The 20,884-nt window shown below is 45.5% G+C and overlaps 1 protein-coding gene and 1 pseudogene across 1 annotated transcript in view; one reads left to right on the top strand and one right to left on the bottom strand.

The window, feature by feature from the left end:
- Positions 1-18,032: 18,032 nt before the first annotated feature.
- Positions 18,033-19,847, bottom strand: LOC137345662 (putative nuclease HARBI1 pseudogene; annotated as a pseudogene).
- LOC137345893 (zinc finger protein ZFP2-like) overlaps positions 19,463-20,884 on the top strand; it is a 68,592-nt gene continuing 67,170 nt past the window's right edge. Inside the window, exons 1-2 of the mRNA XM_068009138.1 lie at positions 19,463-19,492; positions 19,600-19,695. Coding sequence (XP_067865239.1) covers positions 19,463-19,492; positions 19,600-19,695 — 126 coding nt within the window. The remainder of the gene's footprint in view (positions 19,493-19,599; positions 19,696-20,884) is intronic.

Below are 20,884 nucleotides of genomic sequence, written 5' to 3'. Positions count from 1 at the left end.
TTAATGGCACAGTTCTGAAGAGTATTCAGGGACAGATGGTCCTGGGGGTTCATGTGCATAGATCTTTACAGGTGGCAGAACATATTGAGAGAGTGGTTAGCAAAGCATATGGGCTTTATAAAGTAGAGGTATTGAGTGCAAGAGCAGGGACGTTATGCTGAAGCTGTATAAAGTTCTGGTTAGGCCACAATAGGGTATTGCATGCAGTTCTGGTCACCACTGTTTAGGAGGTGAGGGTCCTTGAGAGCGTGCAGAGGAGATTTACCAGAATGATTCCAGGGATGAGGATTTTAACTACAAGATTAGGTTGGAGAACTGGGATTGTCCTCCTTGGAGCAAAGAAGATTGTGGGGAGATTTCAAAGAGGTGTACAAGATTCTGACAGGTTTGGATAGGGTAGACAAAGAACAGCTGTTCCCATTGGTTGATGGGAGAAGGACTAGGGGACACAGATTGAAGATTTTGGGCAAGTGATGCAGGATGAATGTGAGGAAGAACTTTTATATGCAGTGAGTGGTAATAATCTATAACTCGCTGCCTAAGAGGGTAGTGGAACGAGAGATGATGAATGATTTCAAAAGGAAATTTGGATGGGCACTTCAGGAAATAAACTTAGAGGGCAATGGGGATAGCGACAGGGAATGGGACGGATTATATTGCACAGGGAATCAAGGAATATGGGGAGCGGCAAGGAATGTGGATTCTAGGTAGAAGATCAGCCATGTTCGTATTGAATGGCTGAGCAGGTTCGAAGGGCTGTATGGTCTACTTCTGCTCCTATTTCTCATGTTCTTTTGGCTTCTTGGCCATTTTATTTACCTGCCCTGTTACTTTCAGGGATCTGTGGACATGCACTCCAAGGACTCTCTGTTCCTCTACACTTCTTACTGCCCTATCATTTATTGTGTATTCCCTTGCTTTGTGTGGCCTCCCCAAATGAATTACCTCACACTCCTCCTCCTTAACTATAATGTCAGCATTGTTCCCCATTTGTTTGTGAAAACAGATGCAAAGTATTCATTAAGAACCATGCCAATGTCCTCTGCCTCCACACACTGGTTACCCTTTCAGTCTCTAATAGGTCCTACACTTTCTTCAGTTATTCTCTTGCTCTTTATGTAGTTATAAAACATCTTTGAGTTTCCTTCATTTTACTCACTGATATTTCTTCACCCCTTCGCTTTGCTTTCCTAATTTCCTCTCTAATTGTACCCCTTCACTTTCTATACCCCTCTAGTCTTTCTGCAATATTGAACTGTTGGTTTCTGACATGGGCCTCCCTTTTTTAGCCTTATCCCACCCTGTATGCCGCTTGGCATCCAAGGGGCTTTAGATTTGGGAGTCGCAGCCTTTTTCTTTGTGGGAACATATTTGTTCTGAACACTCACTATTTCCTCCTTGAACATTTTGCCACTGTTTTACCTTCAAGTAGCTCTTTCTAGTCCACTTTTGCTAAATCAGGTCTCCGCTTAGTAAAATTGGCCTGACCCCAATTGAGAACTTATACTCTGTCTATCTTTGTCCTTTTCCGTGACTGGAATAATTTTAACTGAATTATGATATTATGATCATCACCACCAAAATGCTCTCCCACAGATACCTCTTCCACTTGTCCAGCTTCATCCCCTAAAACTAGTCCAGGACTGCCCCAGTCATGTTGAATCTTTGTAAATCACTCGGTAGGCCTCAACAGCAACAACCTGTATTTATATAATGCTGCTAGCATAGTAAAACATCCCAAGGCTCTTTGCACGAGTGTTATCAAAGAAAGTTTGACACTGAACCATAAGGACATACTAGGGCAGATGACCAAAAGCTTGGTCAAAGTGGTAGGCTTCAATGAGCATCTTAAGAAAAAAGAGCAGTGGGCGGAGAGGTGTAGTGAGGGAATTCCAGAGCTTAGGACCTAGGTAGCTGAAGACGTGGCCACCAATGGTGGAATGATTAAAATCAGAGATGCTCAAAAGGCCAGAATTAGAGGAGTGCAGATATCTCGGAGGGTTGTGGGGCTGGAGGAGATTAGAGAAAGGGAGGGGCAAGGCCATGGAGGGATTTGAGAACAAGAATGAGAATTTTAAAATTGAGGCATTACTTAACCGGGAGCCAGTGTAGGTCAGCGAGCACAGGGGTGATAGGGGAACAGGCCTTGGTGCGAGTTAGGTCACAGGCAAGAGCTTGGATGACCTCAAGTTTGTGGAGGGTGAACGATGGGAGGCTGGCCAGGAGTGCAATGGAATAGTCAAGTTTAGAGGTAACAAAGACCTGGATGACGGTTTCAGCAGTAGATGAGCTCAGGTGGAGCGGAGAATGGGAAACGTTACAAAGGGGGAATAAATGGTCATAATGATGGTGCAGATATGTGGTCAGAAGCTCAGCTCAGGTTCAAATACGACACCAAGGTTGCGAACAGTCTAGTTCAGCCTCAGACATTTGCCAGAGAGAGGGATGGAGTTGGTGGTTGGGGAATGGAGTTTGTAGCGCGGACAGAAGACAATGTCTTCAGTCTTCCCGTTATTTAGTTGGAGGAAATTTCTACTCATCCAGTACTGGATACCAGACAATTAGTGTGCCAACTTAGAGACAGTGAGATGAGGGGTCGAGAGATGGTGGTGAGGTACAGCTGGCTGTCGACCGCGAACACGTGAAAACTGACACCGTGCTTTTGGATGACATCGCTGAGGGGCAGCATGTCGCTGAGAAATAAGAGTTGGGTAAGTATAGATACTTGGGGGACACCAGAGGTAATGGTGCAGGAGTGGAAGAGAAACTAGTGATACTCTGGCTATGAGTAGATAAGAATAGAACCAGGTGAAATCAGTTCCCACCCAGCTGAATGACAGTGGAGAGGCATTGGAGGAGGGTGATGTGGTCAACCATGTCAGAGGCTGTAGACAGGTTAAGATGGACAAGGACGGATAGTTTATCTTTGTTGCAGTCACATAAGATGTAATTTGTGACTTTGATAACCATTTTGGTAATGTGGCAGGAGCAGGATCCTGATTGGAGGGATTCAAATATGGGGTTCTGGGAAAGATGGGCATGGATTTGGGAGGCAACAGCACATACCAGGACTTTGGAGAGGATTGCATAGGATTACATAGGATATATGGCATAGAAACAGGCCATTCAACCAACCAGTCCATGCCTGTGTTTATGTTTCACTAGAACCTCCTCCTCACCTAAATCTATCATTGCAACCCTCTATTCCCTTCTCCCTCATATGCTTGTTTCACTTCCTCTTAAATGTATCTACACTATTTGCTTCAACCACTCCCTATGGTAGCGAGTTCGACATTCTCACCACTCTTTGGTTAAAGAGGTTTCTTCTGAATTCCCGATTGGATTTCTTTGTGACTATCTTACATCAATGGCCTCTACTTATGCTCTTCCCCACAAGTGGAAAAGTTTTCTTTGTATCCACTCTATCAAAACCTTTCATAATTTTAAAGACCTCTATCAGGTCACCCCTAAGCCATTTTCTTTCAAAAGAGACCCAGCCTGTTTATCTTTTTTTTTTATTTCCAAAATATACTTTATTCATAAAAATCTGTAAAAATTACATTCCCAAACAGTTTAAAACAGCATCAAGTCAAAGAATACAGACAGTGCAAAGGTGATCAGTTACCTTCTATACAATCATGAGTTGCCTCACAACCCTTCCATTTCATTGTCATGCCATATACATTTTTACATTTACAGCACACAAAATTTCTCCGATACAGTTCGAGGGGTTTCCCATGGATCCAGCCCCTCAGTTCAGCTTGGTGGGGGGACCTTACACTGTGGTCTTTCCCCATTGAGCCTTTGCTGCGGCTGTCCCAAGCTTTAGTGTGTCCCTCAGCACATAGTCCTGGACCTTGGAATGTGCCAGTCTGCAACATTCGGTGGTGGACAACTCTTTGCGCTGGAAGACCAGCAAGTTTCGGGCAGACCAAAGGGCGTCTTTCACCGAATTGATAGTCCTCCAGCAGCAGTTGATGTTTGTCTCGGTGTGCGTCCCTGGGAACAGCCCGTAGAGCACAGACTCCTGTGTTACAGAGCTGCTTGGGATGAACCTTGACAAAAACCACTGCATCTTTTTCCACACCTGCTTTGTAAAGACACATTCCAGGAGAAGGTGGGCAACCGTCTCTTCCCCACCACAGCCACCGTGAAGGCATTGTGCGGAGGGGGCGAGACTTCGGGCGTGCATGAAGGATCTGACGGGGAGGGCCCTTCTCACCACCAGCCAAGCTACATCTTGGTGCTTGTTTGAAAGTTCTGGTGATGAGGCATTCCGCCAACCTGTTTATCTTTTTTTTTTATTTCCAAAATATACTTTATTCATAAAAATCTGTAAAAATTACATTGCCAAACAGTTTCCAAACAGCACCAAAAAATACAAACATTGCAAGGTAGATCAGTTTCCTTCAATACTGTCATGAGTTTCTTCCCAACCCTTCCGTTTCACAATTGTCATGTCAATTACAGTTTTACATTTACAGCAATTGAGAATATTAACGATACAGTTCGAGGGGTTTCCCATGGATCCAGCCCCTCAGTCCAGCTTGGTGGGGGAACCTTACACTGCGGTCTTTCTCCATTGAGCCTTTGCTGCGGCTGCCCCAAGCTTTAGTGTGTCCCTCAGCACGTAGTCCTGGACCTTGGAATGTGCCAGTCTGCAACATTCGGTGGTGGACAACTCTTTGCGCTGGAAGACCAGCAAGTTTCGGGCAGACCAAAGGGCGTCTTTCACCGAATTGATAGTCCTCCAGCAGCAGTTGATGTTTGTCTCGGTGTGCGTCCCTGGGAACAGCCCGTAGAGCACAGACTCCTGTGTTACAGAGCTGCTTGGGATGAACCTTGACAAAAACCACTGCATCTCTTTCCACACCTACCTGTTTATCCTTTCCTGATACGTACACCCTTGCATTTCTGGTATCATCCTTGTAAATCTTCCAAGCACCCTCTCCAGTGTCTCTGTATCCTTTTTATAATATGGCGACCAGAATTGCACCAGTACTCTAAGTGTGGTCTAACCAAGGTTTGATACAGGTTTAGTATAACCTCCCTACTTTTCAATTCCATCTCTCTAGAAATAAAGCATAGTGCTTGGTTTGCTTTTTTATGGCTTTGCTAACCTGTGGCACAACTTTCAATTGGTGTATTTGTGCTCCGAGATACCATTGTTCTGCTAGCCCACCTGGACTTGCACCTTCCAAGTAATAAGTGGCCTCTCTATTCTTCCTACCAAAATGTACTACCCCATATTTATCTGTGTTGAACTTCATTTGCCAATTATTTGCCTATTCTACAAGTTTATTAATGTCCTCCTGTAATTTGTTGCAGTCCTCCTCAGTATTGACTAACCTGCAAATTTGGTGTCATCTGCTAATTCAGAAATTATGTTTTTGATTTCAAAGTCCAAATCATTAATGTAAATTGTAAACAGCAGTGGTCCCAGCACTGATCCTGTGGAACACCACTTCCCACCTTCTGCCACTCTAAATAACTACCCATTACATTCAATCTCTGCTTCCTATCTTGAATCCATTCTGCCACTTGTCCCCTAATTCCACATTCTCAGACCTCATTCATTAGTCTATTACAGGGCACCTTATTGAAGGCCTTTTGAAAATCCTGTTAAGTTGCATCTACTGCATTACCAATATCTACTCTCCCTGTTACCTCTGCAAATAATTCAGTAAGGTGGGTCAAGCTTTTTCCTTTTGAAATCCAGCTGACTATTCATTATTACATTTTTCATTTCTTGCTGTTTTTCTATTCTCTCCTTCAGTAGGGATCCCATTACTTTTCCTACCACTGATGTCAAGCTGACTGGTCTATAATTCCTTGTCTCCCTTCTTAAATATAGGTACTACGTTAGCTATCCACCGGTCTTCTGGCACTACATCTTTTTCTAATGAATTGTTAAATATGTGTAATAATGCCTCTGCTATCTCTTCCCTAGATTCTTTTAAAATGCGTGGATGAAATCGATGCCTAGTGTCAGCTGTGGCTCAGTTGATGGCACTCTTGTCTCTACGCCATAAGATTCTGAGTTCAAGATCCACTCCAGGGCTTATGCACAAAAGTCAAGTGACATTCCAGTTGGAGGTTTCATCCTTTGGAAGAGATGTTAAACCAAGGCCCCATCTGCTTGCGAGGGTGGATGTAAAAGATCCCATAGCAGTCTCGTGAAGAAGAGCAGGGGAGCTATCTCTGGTGTTCTAGCCAATATTTATCTCTCAATTAACATTTCAAAAACAGATTATCTGGTCATTATCACATTGCTGTTTGTCGGAGTTTGCTGTGGGCCTACTGGTTGCTGCACTTCCTACATCTGTGATTACACTTCAAAAGTATTTCATTGGCTGTAAAGCACTTTGAAATGTCCGGTGGTCTTGAAAAGCACAATATATATGCAAGTCTATTTTTATCCGGACCAAGGGTTTTTAACTTCTTTGAGTTTGATTAGTGTATTTATTACATTGCCGTTTCTATTTTAAATGTATGTATCTCATTACTCATTTCATCATTCAATATCATGTCAACCTGTTCTATCTTCCTGGTAAACACCAAAGTGAAATAATTTAATATTTGTGCATCTCTCTATTGTTCCCTGAGGTATTATCATGTCTATCCCTTAATGGCCCTATTCCCAACCCAGCCTTCCTTTTTTATTGAGGTGCCTGTAAAATATTTTACTATTTTATGTTTCTTGGTAATTTAGCTTCATAGTTCCTCTTTGCCTTCTAATTGTGTTTTTGTTGACTTCTTTCCGAATCTCTTCATATTCCCTCTTATCATGCACTCCTCTGCTGTTTATGTATTTAATGTATGCCTCTTTCCAAACCCTCAATTATTCCCTTTTATCTTTATTCATCCATGGAGTCACATTCGTGTCTCGTCTGTTCTTTCCTTTTAACGGAATATATTTTTCCTGCACTCTGTTGGACACAGTTTTAAATGTAATCCATTGTTTTTCTACATCATTATTTGCCAGTTCTGCTTCGCATTATATTTTCCCAAGTTCTGTTCTCAGCCCCTCAAAATCAGCTTTTCAACTATCTATTAACCTGGTTTTCATCATACTTATGTCCTATATTATCATCTTAAAGCGTATTATATTATGGTATTACCCAGATGTTCCCCTACTTTTACTTCTCTTATCTGTTCTAGTTCATTCTCCATTAATAGATTCAATAGCAAATCTTCCCTTGTTGACCTTTTTACATATTGGGTTAGAAAGGAGTCCTGTACACATTGTCGGAATTCCATTCCCTTATTCTCTTTACTTACCTCTTCTGTCCAATTAATGTCAGAATAGCTGAAATCCTGCATGGATTATTATTCTGTGTTTTTCAAAATCTATTTCCTAATTTGTCTGCATATTTCTTCCTCCACCTCCCTTCCATTGTTAGGTAATCTGCAGAGTACACCTATTATTGAAAGGGAGGTTGGAGATGGGGCAGTAGCTTGCAAGGACAGAGGGGCCTGTTGTGGAATGACCTTAAGAAGGGATTACTTTAAGATCAAACTACCTTAAGGATTGCAAGTGCAGATCATCAGAAGAAGTGATGTTGAGTCACACGTGACCAGGGAGTTGTGGATCGAGCCTGACATATTAAGAGTTCTTTAGATGTGCTCGTGCAGTTACTACTTGTGTATGTATGTATGTTCCAGTTCAGTTATAATAAAACCCCACCTTTATTTTGGATATTACTTGTAATCCTGAGTCTTAACAACAGATCACGCACCAAGGGACAAGTAATATTACAGGGACAAGGATTGTTTTTTGAGGAGAGGAGGATGACAACAGATTTGAAAGAGGGGGACAGTCCCTAACGAGAGAACCATTTATAATATCAGCTAACATGGGGGCTAGGAAAAGAGGTTAGGTGTTCAAAAGTTTAATGGGAGTAGGGTTGAGTGTGCAGGAGGTAGGTCTCATGGATAAAATGAGCTCAGACAGTGCATGAGGAGAAAGAAACTAGAGAAAGATGCGAGTGACGTTGGGAACCTTAGAGGAAGTTTGGCCCAGTGAGCTTGGGGAAGGCAGGGAAGTGGCAGAGGCCGCTGATCAGATGGTCTTGATCTTAGTGGCAAAGAACTCCATGAACTGTGCACAATTGTTGGAGTTGTGGGTAGAGGAGACGGGGAGAAGGGTTTAAGACGATGGTTTGGGAAGTAGAGGAAAGAAGGCAGGGGTTATCTATGCATTCCAGGATGGTTCAGCAGACGAGAGCAGAAGCCGATCGTGCTGTATGTGGTCCAGCCAGATCTGGCAGTGGATAGTTCACTCAGTTGTCTGCCACATCCTTTTAAGTCCGCTTCTCTTGGACTTACGAGAGTGCAGATGAGGGTCGTACTGAGGGAATGGCCAGGGTGAGAGAGTGTTGCTGTAGTCTGGGATGCACTGCCTGAAAGGGTGATGGAAGCAGATTCAATAGTAACTTTCAAAAGGGAATTGGATAAATACTTGAAGAAAAAGAAACCACAGGGCTATGGAGAACAAGCAATGGAATAGGATTAATGGGTGGCACTTCTAAAGAGCTGCACAGGCACAATGGGCCGAATAGCTTCCTTCTGTACCATATCATTCTACGATTCTATGCACCTAGACTCAATAAAATCAGGGTGGTGCAATAATATGATTAGCTGTAAACCTGTTAATAGTTCATTCAATTGTATTGCAAATGAACATCAAGGGCCTGATCCTCTGGTCAAGTTTCGCCTCAGTGTCATTGAAGTGCATGGGTAAAATGGCAAACAGCAGGGAAAGAGAGTTAGCTATTCCATTGGATGGGAATAACACATCGTTAATACCAGAGATGAAAATAAAATGAAATGCCAAAGGCCTGGAATGTGAAATAGCAGTGAAGGCTGGGAGTCCTGTAGTCTCTGAGCCAAAACAGTGTTACAGTTTCAGTTATCGATCCTTCAGGGGTAGAAGAGTGCTGCTCAGAGTGTTACACACCTCTTCCTCCATTGCCTATTTTGATACTTTGGCACTTTTAAAATAGGAACATAGGAACAGGAGTAGGACATTTAGCTCCTCAAACCTTTTCTGCCATTCAATGAGCTCATGGCAGATCTGTGACCTAACTCCATCTTTGCCCCATATCCTTAATACCTTTGGTTAACAAAAATCCACCAATCTCAGTTTTAAAAGTTACAATTATTTGCTGGAGATTTCCAAGCTTCTACCACTCTTTGCGTGAAGCGTTTCCGAATTTCACTCCTGAAAGGTCTGGCTCTAAACTTTAGACTATGCCCCCTGGTCCTAGACTCCCTAACCAGTGGAAGTAGTTTCGGTCTATCTACCCTATCAGTTCCCCTTAATATCTTGAAAACTTCAATTTAAGCACCATTTAACCTTATAAATTTCAGGGAATACAACCCAGGTTTATGTAATCTCTCCTCATAACTCCCTCCAAGACCAATATATCCTGCATAAGGTGCCGTGCCCAGAATGACTCACAGTAATCCAGATGCAGTCTCATCACACTGCAGCATGACTTTTACCCCCTTGTAATCTAGTCCTCTAGATATAAAGGCCAGCAAATGTTGTTTTGTCGAGACCAATTAAGTATCCATTCATGAAGTTACAACATAGTTTTCAAGTTATGTTTTCAAATAGTGTCAGTTTTCAGAGGGGCTTAAAATTGGAATCAATCCTTTCTTTGAATGGTTGCAGTAGAAGTGGTTACAGGGTCGACACCAGAGGTTTTGCACTGGAGGTCATGAAGAATGGCATCAGCAATGATCCACAGGCACATTTAAAAAAAAAATTCGTTCATGGGATGTGGGCGTCGCTGGCTTGGCCAGCATTTATTGACTATCCCTAATTGCCTTGAGAAGGTGGTGGTGAGCTGCCTTCTTGAACCACTGCAGTCCTTGGGATGTAGGTACACCCATAATGCTGTTAGGAAGGGAGCTCCAGGATTTTGATAGCAAAGGAATGATGATACAGTTCCAAGTCAGGACGGTGTGTGCCCTGGAGGGGAACTTGCAGGTGGTGTTGTTCCCATGCATCTGCTGCCTTGTCCTTCTAGATGGTAGAGGTCGCGGGTTTGGAAGGTGCTGTCAAAGGAGCCTTGGTGAGTTGCTGTAGTGCCTTTTGTAGTTGGAACACTCTGGTGCCACTGTGCGATGGTGGTCAAGGGAGTGAATGTTTGTGGATGGGGTACCAATCATTTGGGCTGCTTTGTCCTGGATGGTGTTGAGCTTCTTGAGTGTTGTTAGAGCTGCATCCTTCACTTGCTTAAAACCTAATTCTTTTCTAACTGTTGCCAGTTCTGATGAAAGGTCACAGACCTGAAACGTTAACTGTTTCTCTCTTCAGAGATACTGCCTGACCTGCTGAGTTATTCCAGCACTTTCTGTTTTTATTTCAGATTTGCAGCATCTGCAGTATTTTACTTTTATTTTAATGCTAGATAGAAACAGAGTGTTTCCAGTAGCTGAGGGATTAAGAATCAGGGGCCAAAGATACGAGATTAAATGTATGAGATTGAGAACAGAAATCAGGAGAAATGTCTTCACAGAGTTAAGCGATTGTGGGCTTCACTTCCATTGTTAGTAGTTTCTGCCTCAATAATGTGCTGTAATTTGTTACTGTGGTGTGCTCGGTGGCATCCATGCTAATCATTCCTTTGTGCTCTCCATTCATCTCACACTATACTTTGAACAACATTACTGGAAAATCGAGCTGGCTACAGGAGCGTAGAATAGCATGCCAGGAGCAGCATCCGGAATATGCGGCCAACCTAGGAAAGATACAACACAGGACTGCGTGCGTGCTAAACAACAGAAGCAGCTTGTAATAGACAGAGCTAAGTAAACTCAGAACCAACAAATCAGATCAAACTCATGTAACCCTGCCACATCCAGTTGCAAATGGAGATGAACAATTAAGCAGCTTGCAGGAGGAGGCAGCTCGATCAACATCTCCATCCTCAACCATGGCAGAGCCCAGCATGTGTTGACAGACACTCAATCATCAGCACAGTGATGGAAGGAGCAGTCAACAGTGCTTTCAAATGGCACTTATTCATTAATAACCTGCTCACTGATGCTCAGTTTAGGTTCTACCAGGACCACTCAGCTCATTACAGCCTTACTTCAAAGAGCTGAATTCCAGAGGCGAGGTCAGTGACTGTCCTTGACATCAAGAAGCCCTAGTAAAACTGTAGTGAATGGGGTTTGTGGGGGGCTGGGGAGCGGGGGTGGATGTGGTGGTGGTTGGATTCATACCTAGCACAAAGGAAGATGGTTATGGTTGTTGAAGGCCACTCATCTCAGTCCCAGGACATCACTGCAGGAGTTCCTCAAGGTAGTGTCCTAGGCCCTATCGTCTTCAGCTGCTTCATCAATGACCTTTCCTCCGTCATAAGGTCAGAAATGGGAATGTTCGCTGATGAATGCAGTACTTAGTTCCATTCACAATTTAACACATGCAGCAAGACCTGGACAAGATTCAGGCTTGGGCTGATAAGTGTCAAGTAATATTTGCAGCACACAAGTGCCAGGCAATGACCATCTCCAACAAGAGAGAATCTAACCACCCTTATCTGGACATTCCATGGCATCATTATCATTGAATCCCCCACCATCAACATCCTGGTGGGGGGGGGGGGGTCACCATTGGCCAAAAACTCAACTGGCACATAATGCTGTGATTCAGATCATAAGAAATAGGAGCAGGAGTAAACGAAATGGCCCCTCGAGCCTGATCTGCCATTCAATATGATCATGACTGATATTCTGCCTCACCCGCTCCCCATATCCCTTGATTCTCTGAAAAATCAAAAATCTGCCTATTTCAGCCTGAAATACACTCAACAATGGAGCACCACAATGCACTGAGGTAGACAATTCCAAAGAATCACCATGATCTGCGTGAAGAAATTTCTTATGCTCATCAGTCCTAAATAAGCAATCCCTTTTCCTGACACTGTGCCCTTGTGTTCTAGATTTCCCAATCTTTGTGACACAATCTTTATGTCTATCCTGTCAAGCCCCTGTAGAATCTTGTATGCTTCAATGAGATAATCTCTCAATCTTCTAAACTCCAGAGAGAATAGGCCCAATTTACTCAGACGCTCATCATAGGACAACCCTCTTATCCTAAGGATCAATCTAGTGAACCTTTGCTGTACCAACTCCAATGTAAGTATATCTTTCCCTCAATACGGAGACCAAAACTGCACACAGTACTCCAGGTGTACTCACCAAAGCCCTGTACAATTGTAGCAATACTTCCTTATTCTTGTGTTCCAATCCCTTTGCGATAAAGGCTAACATACCATTTTATCTTAATTGCTTGCTGTATCTGCATGCTAACTTTGTTTTCCTTTTACAAATACACCCAAGGCCCTCTGAACTTCAACATTTAAAAGCTTTCTGCCCTTTCAAAAATATTCTGCTTTGCTATTCTTACTACAAAAGTGAATAACCTCACACTTCTTCACATTTACTCCATCTGCCACCTTGTTGCCCACTCACTTAACCTGTCTCTATCTCTTTTCAGCCTCTTTGTGTCCTCCTCACAGCTAACATTTCCACCTAGCTTTGTATCAACAGCAAACTTAGATACATTTCTCTTGGTCTCTTCATCCAAGTATATAGAGTGTAAATAGCTAAGGCCCCAGCACTCCACAAGTTACTGCATGTCAACTTGAAAATACCCCTTTTACCCTACTTTTTGCTTCCTGTCTGTTAACTAATCCTCTATCCATGCTAATATATTACCCCCCAAATGCGCATTCGTCTTTTATGTGGCATCTTAGCGAATGCCTTTTGGAAATCCAAGTATACTACAACTGCTGGTTCCCCTTTATCTACCCAACTAGTTACATCCTCAAAAAACTCGAATAAATTTGTCAAACACAATTTCGCTTTCGGAACACCATGTTGACTTCAGCTGCTCATACTATGATTTTCTCAGTGCATTGTTAAGACTTACTTAATAATAGATTCCAGCATTTTTCTGATGACTGATGTCAGACTAACTGGTCTGTAGTTCCCTGTTTTCTCTTTTCAGCCTTTCCTGAATAGCGGTGTTACATTTGTGAACTTCCAATCCACCGGGACTGTTCTAGAGTCTAGGGAATTTTGGAAAAACATAACCAGCGCATCCACTATCTCTGCAGCTATCTCTTTTAGAACTCTATGATGTAGGCCATGAGGTTGTGAGGATTTGTCAGATTTTAGTCCCTTAAGGTTATTCAGTACTTTTTCTCCACTCATATTAATTACCTTAAGTTTCTCACTCATATTAGCCCTTTGGTTACCCACTATTCCTGGTATGTCATTTCTGTGTTCTACGGTGAAGACAAAGTATTTGTTCAAGGTCTCTGCCATTTCCTCATTCTGCATAATTTTTCCTGTCCCTGTCTCTATGGGACCAACGGTTACTTTAGCGACTCTCCTTTTTATATACTTACAATCTGATTTTGTATTCCTGGCAAATTTACTCTCATATTCTACTTTTTCCCTTATCATCAACTTTTTAAACAAAGAACAAAGAACAAAGATAATTACAGCACAGGAACAGGCCCTTCGGCCCTCCAAGCCTGCGCCGATCCAGATCCTCTCTCTAAACATGTCGCCTATTTTCTAAGGTTCTGTATCTCTTTTCTTCCTGCCCATTCATGTATCTGTCTAGATACATCTTAAAAGACTCCATCGTGCCCGCATCTACCACCTCCGCTGGCAATGCGTTCCAGGTGCCCACCACCCTCTGCGTAAAGAACTTTCCACGCATATCCCCCCTAAACTTTTCCCCTTTCACTTTGAACTCGTGTCCTCTAGTAATTGAAACCCCCACTCTGGGAAAAAGCCTCTTGCTATCCACCCTGTCTATACCTCTCATGATTTTGTACACCTCAATCAGGTCCCCCCTCAACCTCCGTCTTTCTAATGAAAATAATCCTAATCTGCTCAACCTCTCTTCATAGCTAGCGCCCTCCATACCAGGCAACATCCTGGTGAACCTCCTCTGCACCCTCTCCAAAGCATCCACATCCTTTTGATAATGTGGCGACCAGAACTGTACGCAGTATTCCAAATGTGGCCGAACCAAAGTCCTATACAACTGTAACATGACCTGCCAACTCTTGTACTCAATGCCCCGTCCGATGAAGGAAAGCATGCCGTATGCCTTCTTGACCACTCTATTTACCTGCGTTGCCACCTTCAGGGAACAGTGGACCTGAACACCCAAATCTCTCTGGACATCAATTTTCCCCAGGACTTTTCCATTTACTGTATAGTTCACTCTTGAATTGGATCTTCCAAAATGCATCACCTCGCATTTGCCCTGATTGAACTCCATCTGCCATTTCTCTGCCCAACTCTCCAATCTATCTATATTCTGCTGTATTCTCTGACAGTCCCCTTCACTATCTGCTACTCCACCAATCTTAGTGTCGTCTGCAAATTTGCTAATCAGTCCACCTATACTTTCCTCCAAATCATTAATGTATATCACAAACAACAGTGGTCCCAGCACGGATCCCTGTGGAACACCACTGGTCACACGTCTCCATTTTGAGAAACTCCCTTCTACTGCTACTCTCTGTCTCCTGTTGCCCAGCCAGTTCTTTATCCATCTAGCTAGTACACCTTGGACCCCAAGCGCCTTCACTTTCTCCATCAGCCTGCCATGGGGAACCTTATCAAACGCCTTACTGAAGTCCATGTATATGACATCGACAGCCCTTCCCTCATCAATCAACTTTGTCACTTCCTCAAAGAATTCTATTAAGTTGGTAAGACATGACCTTCCCTGCACAAAACCATGTTGCCTATCACTGATGAGCCCATTTTCTTCCAAATGGGAATAGATCCTATCCCTCAGTATCTTCTCCAGCAGCTTCCCTACCACTGACGTCAGGCTCACCGGTCTATAATTACCTGGATTATCCCTGCTACCCTTCTTAAACAAGGGGACAACATTAGCAATTCTCCAGTCCTCCGGGACCTCACCCGTGTTTAAGGATGCTGCAAAGATATCTGTTAAGGCCCCAGCTATTTCCTCTCTCGCTTCCCTCAGTAACCTGGGATAGATCCCATCCGGACCTGGGGACTTGTCCACCTTAATGCCCTTTAGAATACCCAACACTTCCTCCCTCCTTATGCCGACTTGACCTAGAGTAATCAAACATCTGTTCCTAACCTCAACATCCGTCATGTCCCTCTCCTCGGTGAATACCGATGCAAAGTACTCGTTTAGAATCTCACCCATTTTCTCTGAGTCCAAGCATAACATTCCTCCTTTGTCCTTTAGTGGGCCAATCCTTTCTCTAGTTACCCTCTTTCTCCTTATATATGAATAAAAGGCTTTGGGATTTTCCTTAACCCTGTTTGCTAAAGATATTTCATGACCCCTTTTAGCCCTCTTAATTCCTCGTTTCAGATTGGTCCTACATTCCCGATATTCTTTCAAAGCTTCGTCTTTCATCAGCCGCCTAGACCTTATGTATGCTTCCTTTTTCCTCTTAGCTAGTCTCACAATTTCACCTGTCATCCATGGTTCCCTAATCTTGCCATTTCTATCCCTCATTTTCACAGGAACACGTCTCTCCTGCACGCTAATCAACCTCTCTTTAAAAGCCTCCCACATATCACATGTGGATTTACCTTCAAACAGCTGCTCCCAATCTACATTTCCCAGCTCCTGCCGAATTTTGGTGTAGTTGGCCTTCCCCCAATTTAGCACTCTCCCTTTTGGACCACTCTCGTCTTTGTCCATGAGTATTTTAAAGCTTACGGAATTGTGATCACTATTCCCAAAGTAGTCCCCTACTGAAACTTCAACAACCTGGCCGGGCTCATTCCCCAACACCAGGTCCAGTATGGCCCCTTCCCGAGTTGGACTATTTACATACTGCTCTAGAAAACCCTCCTGGATGCTCCTTACAAATTCTGCTCCATCTGGACCTCTAACACTAAGCGAATCCCAGTCAATGTTGGGAAAATTAAAATCTCCTATCACCACCACCCTGTTGCTCCTACATCTTTCCATAATCTGTTTACATATTTGTACCTCTATCTCACGCTCGCTGTTGGGAGGCCTGTAGTACAGCCCCAACATTGTTACCGCACCCTTCCCATTTCTGAGTTCTGTCCATATTGCCTCACTGCTCGAGTCCTCCATAGTGCCCTCCTTCAGCACAGCTGTGATATCCTCTTTGACCAGTAATGCAACTCCTCCACCCCTTTTACCTCCCTCTCTATCCCGCCTGAAGCATCGATATCCTGGGATATTTAGTTGCCAATCATGCCCTTCCCTCAACCAAGTCTCAGTAATAGCAATAACATCATACTCCCAGGTACTAATCCAAGCCCTAAGTTCATCTGCCTTACCTACTACACTTCTTGCATTAAAACAAATGCACCTCAGACCACCAGTCCCTTTATATTCATCATCTGCTCCTTGCCTGCTCTTCCCCTTAGTCACACTGACTTCATTATCTAGTTCCTTACAGGCTTTTGTTACTACCTCCTTACTGTCAACTGACCTCAATTGGTTCCCATCCCCCTGCCACATTAGTTTAAACCCTCCCCAACAGCGTTAGCAAAAGCACCCCCAAGGACATTGGTTCCAGTCCGGCCCAGGTGTAGACCGTCCAATTTGTAATAGTCCCACCTCCCCCAGAACCGGTTGCTCTTTGCTGGTTTCTAAAGCGCTCCCAATCCTCAGGCTTACTACTATTCTTCACAGCATTATAAGCCCTTTCTTTTAATCTAATATGATCCTTAACCTCCCTAATAAACACAGATGGATCTTTCTCAATGGGTTTTTGTTTTTTAACTGGAAGGTATTTTTGTTGAAAATTTTGAATCATTTCTTTCAATGTTTCCGACTGTTTCTTTACCACCATAAACTTTTAGTCTCTTTACCATTTAGTCTATTAGCCTGCTCTCCCGTCATATACCAATGTAATTGGCTTTAAGATTAAGATTCATGTTTTGAACTTGAGTATGTCGCTCTAATAGTTAATATGGAAATCAATTATATTATGATCACTTTTTCTCAGCGGATGTTTTGACTATGAGATTATGAATTAACTCTGCCTCATTACACAATACTAGATCTAAAATGGCTTTATCCATGGTGGTTACTAGAGCAGGTCAGAGGAAACCTTCACAGGAATCAGCAAAGACTGGAACCCCAGATGGAACAGATAGCAAATTAGAGGGGTGTGCATTGGGTGATCCCCACAGCACAAGTGATCAGGAGCAGCAATAGCAGAAATAGTAGCCCAGGAGACAGCTTGCCAGAGAGCAAGCTTGGCTCTAAGCTACACTGAGGAGAAATTTCAACGTCAATGCCACGGCCTGCAAAAAAGCTGATTTCTGCACACAGTAATTGTCCAAAGTATTGGAAGGCCAGCCTGGGAGCTGTCTCACCATGTCTGGGAGCATGGGCAATTCCACATCCAACTGGCGTGGTGTCCTGATGTGGGACATGGAGTGTGACTACCTGTACAGAGACTGCCACCTGGCTCTCAGACCAGTTGCTGCAAGCTGAAACTCTCTGGGCCTCTGGACCTTGGAAAGGCTGGTGGGCCATGTGGATCAGAGCTTCAGCTGCATTGCTGATTTGCTGCAGATCAGTGGGAGTGACGGGTCCCAGCCGCAAGTGAATAGCATTGCCACCTCACAATCAAAGCACCATCTGCTCTTTCACCAACCCCTCAACCAATGACCGTGGTAGTGCCTGCTACGCCAATTCGTCCTTGCAACAAGGGAGATGTGCAGCCTGCCGCTAGGCCCCCAGCTTCTAGGATTCAGCTTCCACCGGCTGTGCAGAAACTCCTGGACAAGCCGCTCGTAGGAATGGCAGGGTGGTTTCAAATACATTTAAGAAAAGCACGCTGGGTTGACACGGCTGAGAAACAATGCCAAGGCTTTTTATTGTGTTAGCCATTAACTAAGTCACCTTTTTAAACTTTTCAAATTTGTCCACAGTTTGGTTTCAGAGCAGGTACTGAGCTGAAATGTCTGTACAGCACACGTCTGATCATTGATTCAGAGGATGGAAGAAGAAAGGACTGGAAAAGGCGATAATAAGGACTGTTAGTGAAGTGGGGGAGGGGGGTGGGTTCAGCCAGTTTGAAGGGAATGAGTGGATCAACCGAAGCACTGGGCGATAAACTGATTCCGGACCTCACTGGCTGAAAGCTGTTGATTTTGCTCTCCCTCGTCTATTCCTTCTTCACTTTCATCCAGGTCTTCGTCATCAGATGAGGAGAGGTCTTCAGGCAGTTCTTCCTCCAAGTGCAGCCCCCTTTGCACAGCAAGGTTGTGCAGAATGCAGCAGACAACCACAATGCGGGAGACTCTCTGTGGGCTATATTGCAATGGGCCCCCGGACCTGTCCAGGCAGCGGAAGCGTTGCTTGAGGAGCCCAATTGTGTGCTTGATGACCCGCCTGGTGGTCCCATGGCTCTCATTGTATCTCAGCTCAGCAGGCGTCCTGGGATTGGGGAGGGGTGTCATAAGCCATGTATGGAGGGGGTAGTCCTTGTCCCCTATCAGCCAACCTTTGAAGTTCTGGCATGAGTGAAATAGCGGGGGAATGGTTGACTGGTGCAGAATGAAGGCATCATGACAACTGCCTGGAAACCGGGCACAGACCTGCATGATTCTGTGGTGGTGATCAGTAACCAACTGCACATTGATAGAATAATAACCTTTCCTGTTGAAGGCAGCTGGTTGATTGTCAGGTGCCTTGATGGCTATATGTGTGCAGTCTATGACTCCCTGCACACGAGGGAAACCAGCCACTGCTGCAAATCCCACCGCCCTTTCATTCTGACTGCTAGTGTCCATTGGGAAACAGATGTAGTCATTTGCCCGGGCAAAGAGGGCATTGGTGACCTGTTTGATGCATTTATGAACCGCAGATTGACTGATGTGAGAAATGTCACCGGTAGCACCCTGAAAGGAGCCCGAGGCAAAGAAGTTAAGGGCAGTGGTGACTTTCACTGCCACAGGCAATGCATGGCCCCCTGGCCCAGCAGGCATCAAATCTTGTTGCAGGAGGTTGCACAGGTCGCTGACAGCCTGTCTCGAAAAGCGCAGCCTCTTCAAGCATTCCTCTTCAGATAGTTCCAGGAAAGTGACTCTTGGCCTGTAGACCCTGTTGGCTGGATAAAGCCTTCTCCGCGTGGTCTCCTTCGTGTGCGACCGCCGCTGAGGACCAACTCCTCGAGTTTGAGCAGCCAACTTCCGCTGATGCAGTTGCTCCTGCTGCAGTCGCTGCTGTGCCTGCTGCTCCCGCAGCCTCTGCTGCTGCTCTTCCTCCTCCTCCTCTTCATGCAGCCAAATTAAAGTACCCAAAACAGCACCCATTTAAAGCCCTGAGCCTGTATGGTGCATCAAGGCATACAATAGCTACAGAGCAAACAGAAGCACACCAGGCCAAAGCCACAATGCACACCCAGACCAGACCAAACCAAACTCAGCAATGACCAATCAGCAGCCTGCTTGCAGTCAGGTGTCCCACTCGACCCCGAGCTACCCTGGCCAATCGCGGCGGGTTTTATTCATCCAAGGGGCGGGATTTGCACTCTGACGTGTTAAAATTGCATCGGCGCACATCAGGACCGCCCGACAGCAGCTCAAAATGGCGGCGGTAGCAGCTCCGATTTTAACTCTGGCCTTGCGGCCATAGAGAAGAGCCTGGGCCCGGGAAGTGAGGTGAGGGAGACAGCTCAATGCCAGGTGCTCGAACAGCCGTTCGGTACCTCATACCTGCCTCACCTAGAGCAGGGAGGCAGAGGCCGGCCGCCGGCCGCCGACTCTCACCCCAAACCGCTCCCGCCCGGAGGGAGCCCCGCCTACCGCCGGCAGTTGCTGATGCTGGACCCGCCCTCTGATGTCGTTACTACTGACGACTCCGCCCAACACTGTCAAGCTGAGGCCGCGCCCCCAACGCTGACATCAGAATCCCCGCCCCTTTGTGTTGCCCCATACAACAGGCCCCGCCTATCCTGGCGCTCCGCCCCTCACACGTGACCGCCGCAGCCATCTTGCTGCAGCCGTTCGGCGGCGGCCGTGGATGTGAATGTGGAGTGGGGGAAGAGTGTTGTCATCGCTGTTCCGGTGAGTCCGTGTGCGGCAACACCTTACCCCGGGGATCAGGCCTGGTGCGTCTCATGTGCAGCTGCATTTTACCCCGGGGATCAGGCCTTTAGGGCTTGGTGCGTCCATGCAGCAGCACTTTACCCCGGGTATCAGAACCCCCCGCCCCGGGGATCAGGATACCCCCACCCCCCACCCCCGGGATCAGAGACCTCTCTCCCAGCCCCCCCCCCCCCCCCAATCTGGGGATCAGGGACTTCCCCTCTCCCCCCCCCCCCAGTCTTTCCCGGGGATCAGGGGCCCCCCACCCCCAGGATCAGAGACCTCTCTCCCCGCCCCCCCCCCATCTGGGGATCAGGGACTTGCCCTCTCTTCCCCCCCACCCAGTTTTTCCCGGGGATCAGGGACCCCCCACCCCCGGGATCAGAGACCTCTCTCCCAGCCCCCCCCCCCCCCCAGTCTTTCCCGGGGATCAGGGACCCTCACCACCTCTGCATTGTCTGTTCTCTCTCTTTCTCTCCCCCCCCCCCCCCCCCCCCCCACTTTTTGGAAACCTCTTTGAGGTTCTTTGAACTTGTATGGATGGGGGCGAGGGCTGCAGAGGGGATAAGCAAACTGACCACGGCACTGTGGTGCAGGAAGCCATTCAAGCAGGGGGTAGTAAATAGCAATGTAGTGGTGGTAGCGGACAGTATAGTTGGTGTGGGGGGGGGGTGGGGGGAGGATCGACACTGTTCTCCACTGTGCTAGTCCAGAAGGCTGTGTTGCCTGCTCAGTGCTAAGGTTTGGGACAGTTGCTTTGGAT

This window comes from Heterodontus francisci, chromosome 29, assembly GCF_036365525.1.
Source record: "Heterodontus francisci isolate sHetFra1 chromosome 29, sHetFra1.hap1, whole genome shotgun sequence".
Classification (NCBI taxonomy): domain Eukaryota; kingdom Metazoa; phylum Chordata; class Chondrichthyes; order Heterodontiformes; family Heterodontidae; genus Heterodontus; species Heterodontus francisci.
Note: the sequence above shows the minus strand (reverse complement) of the source record. Positions and strands in the feature narration are given on the sequence as shown.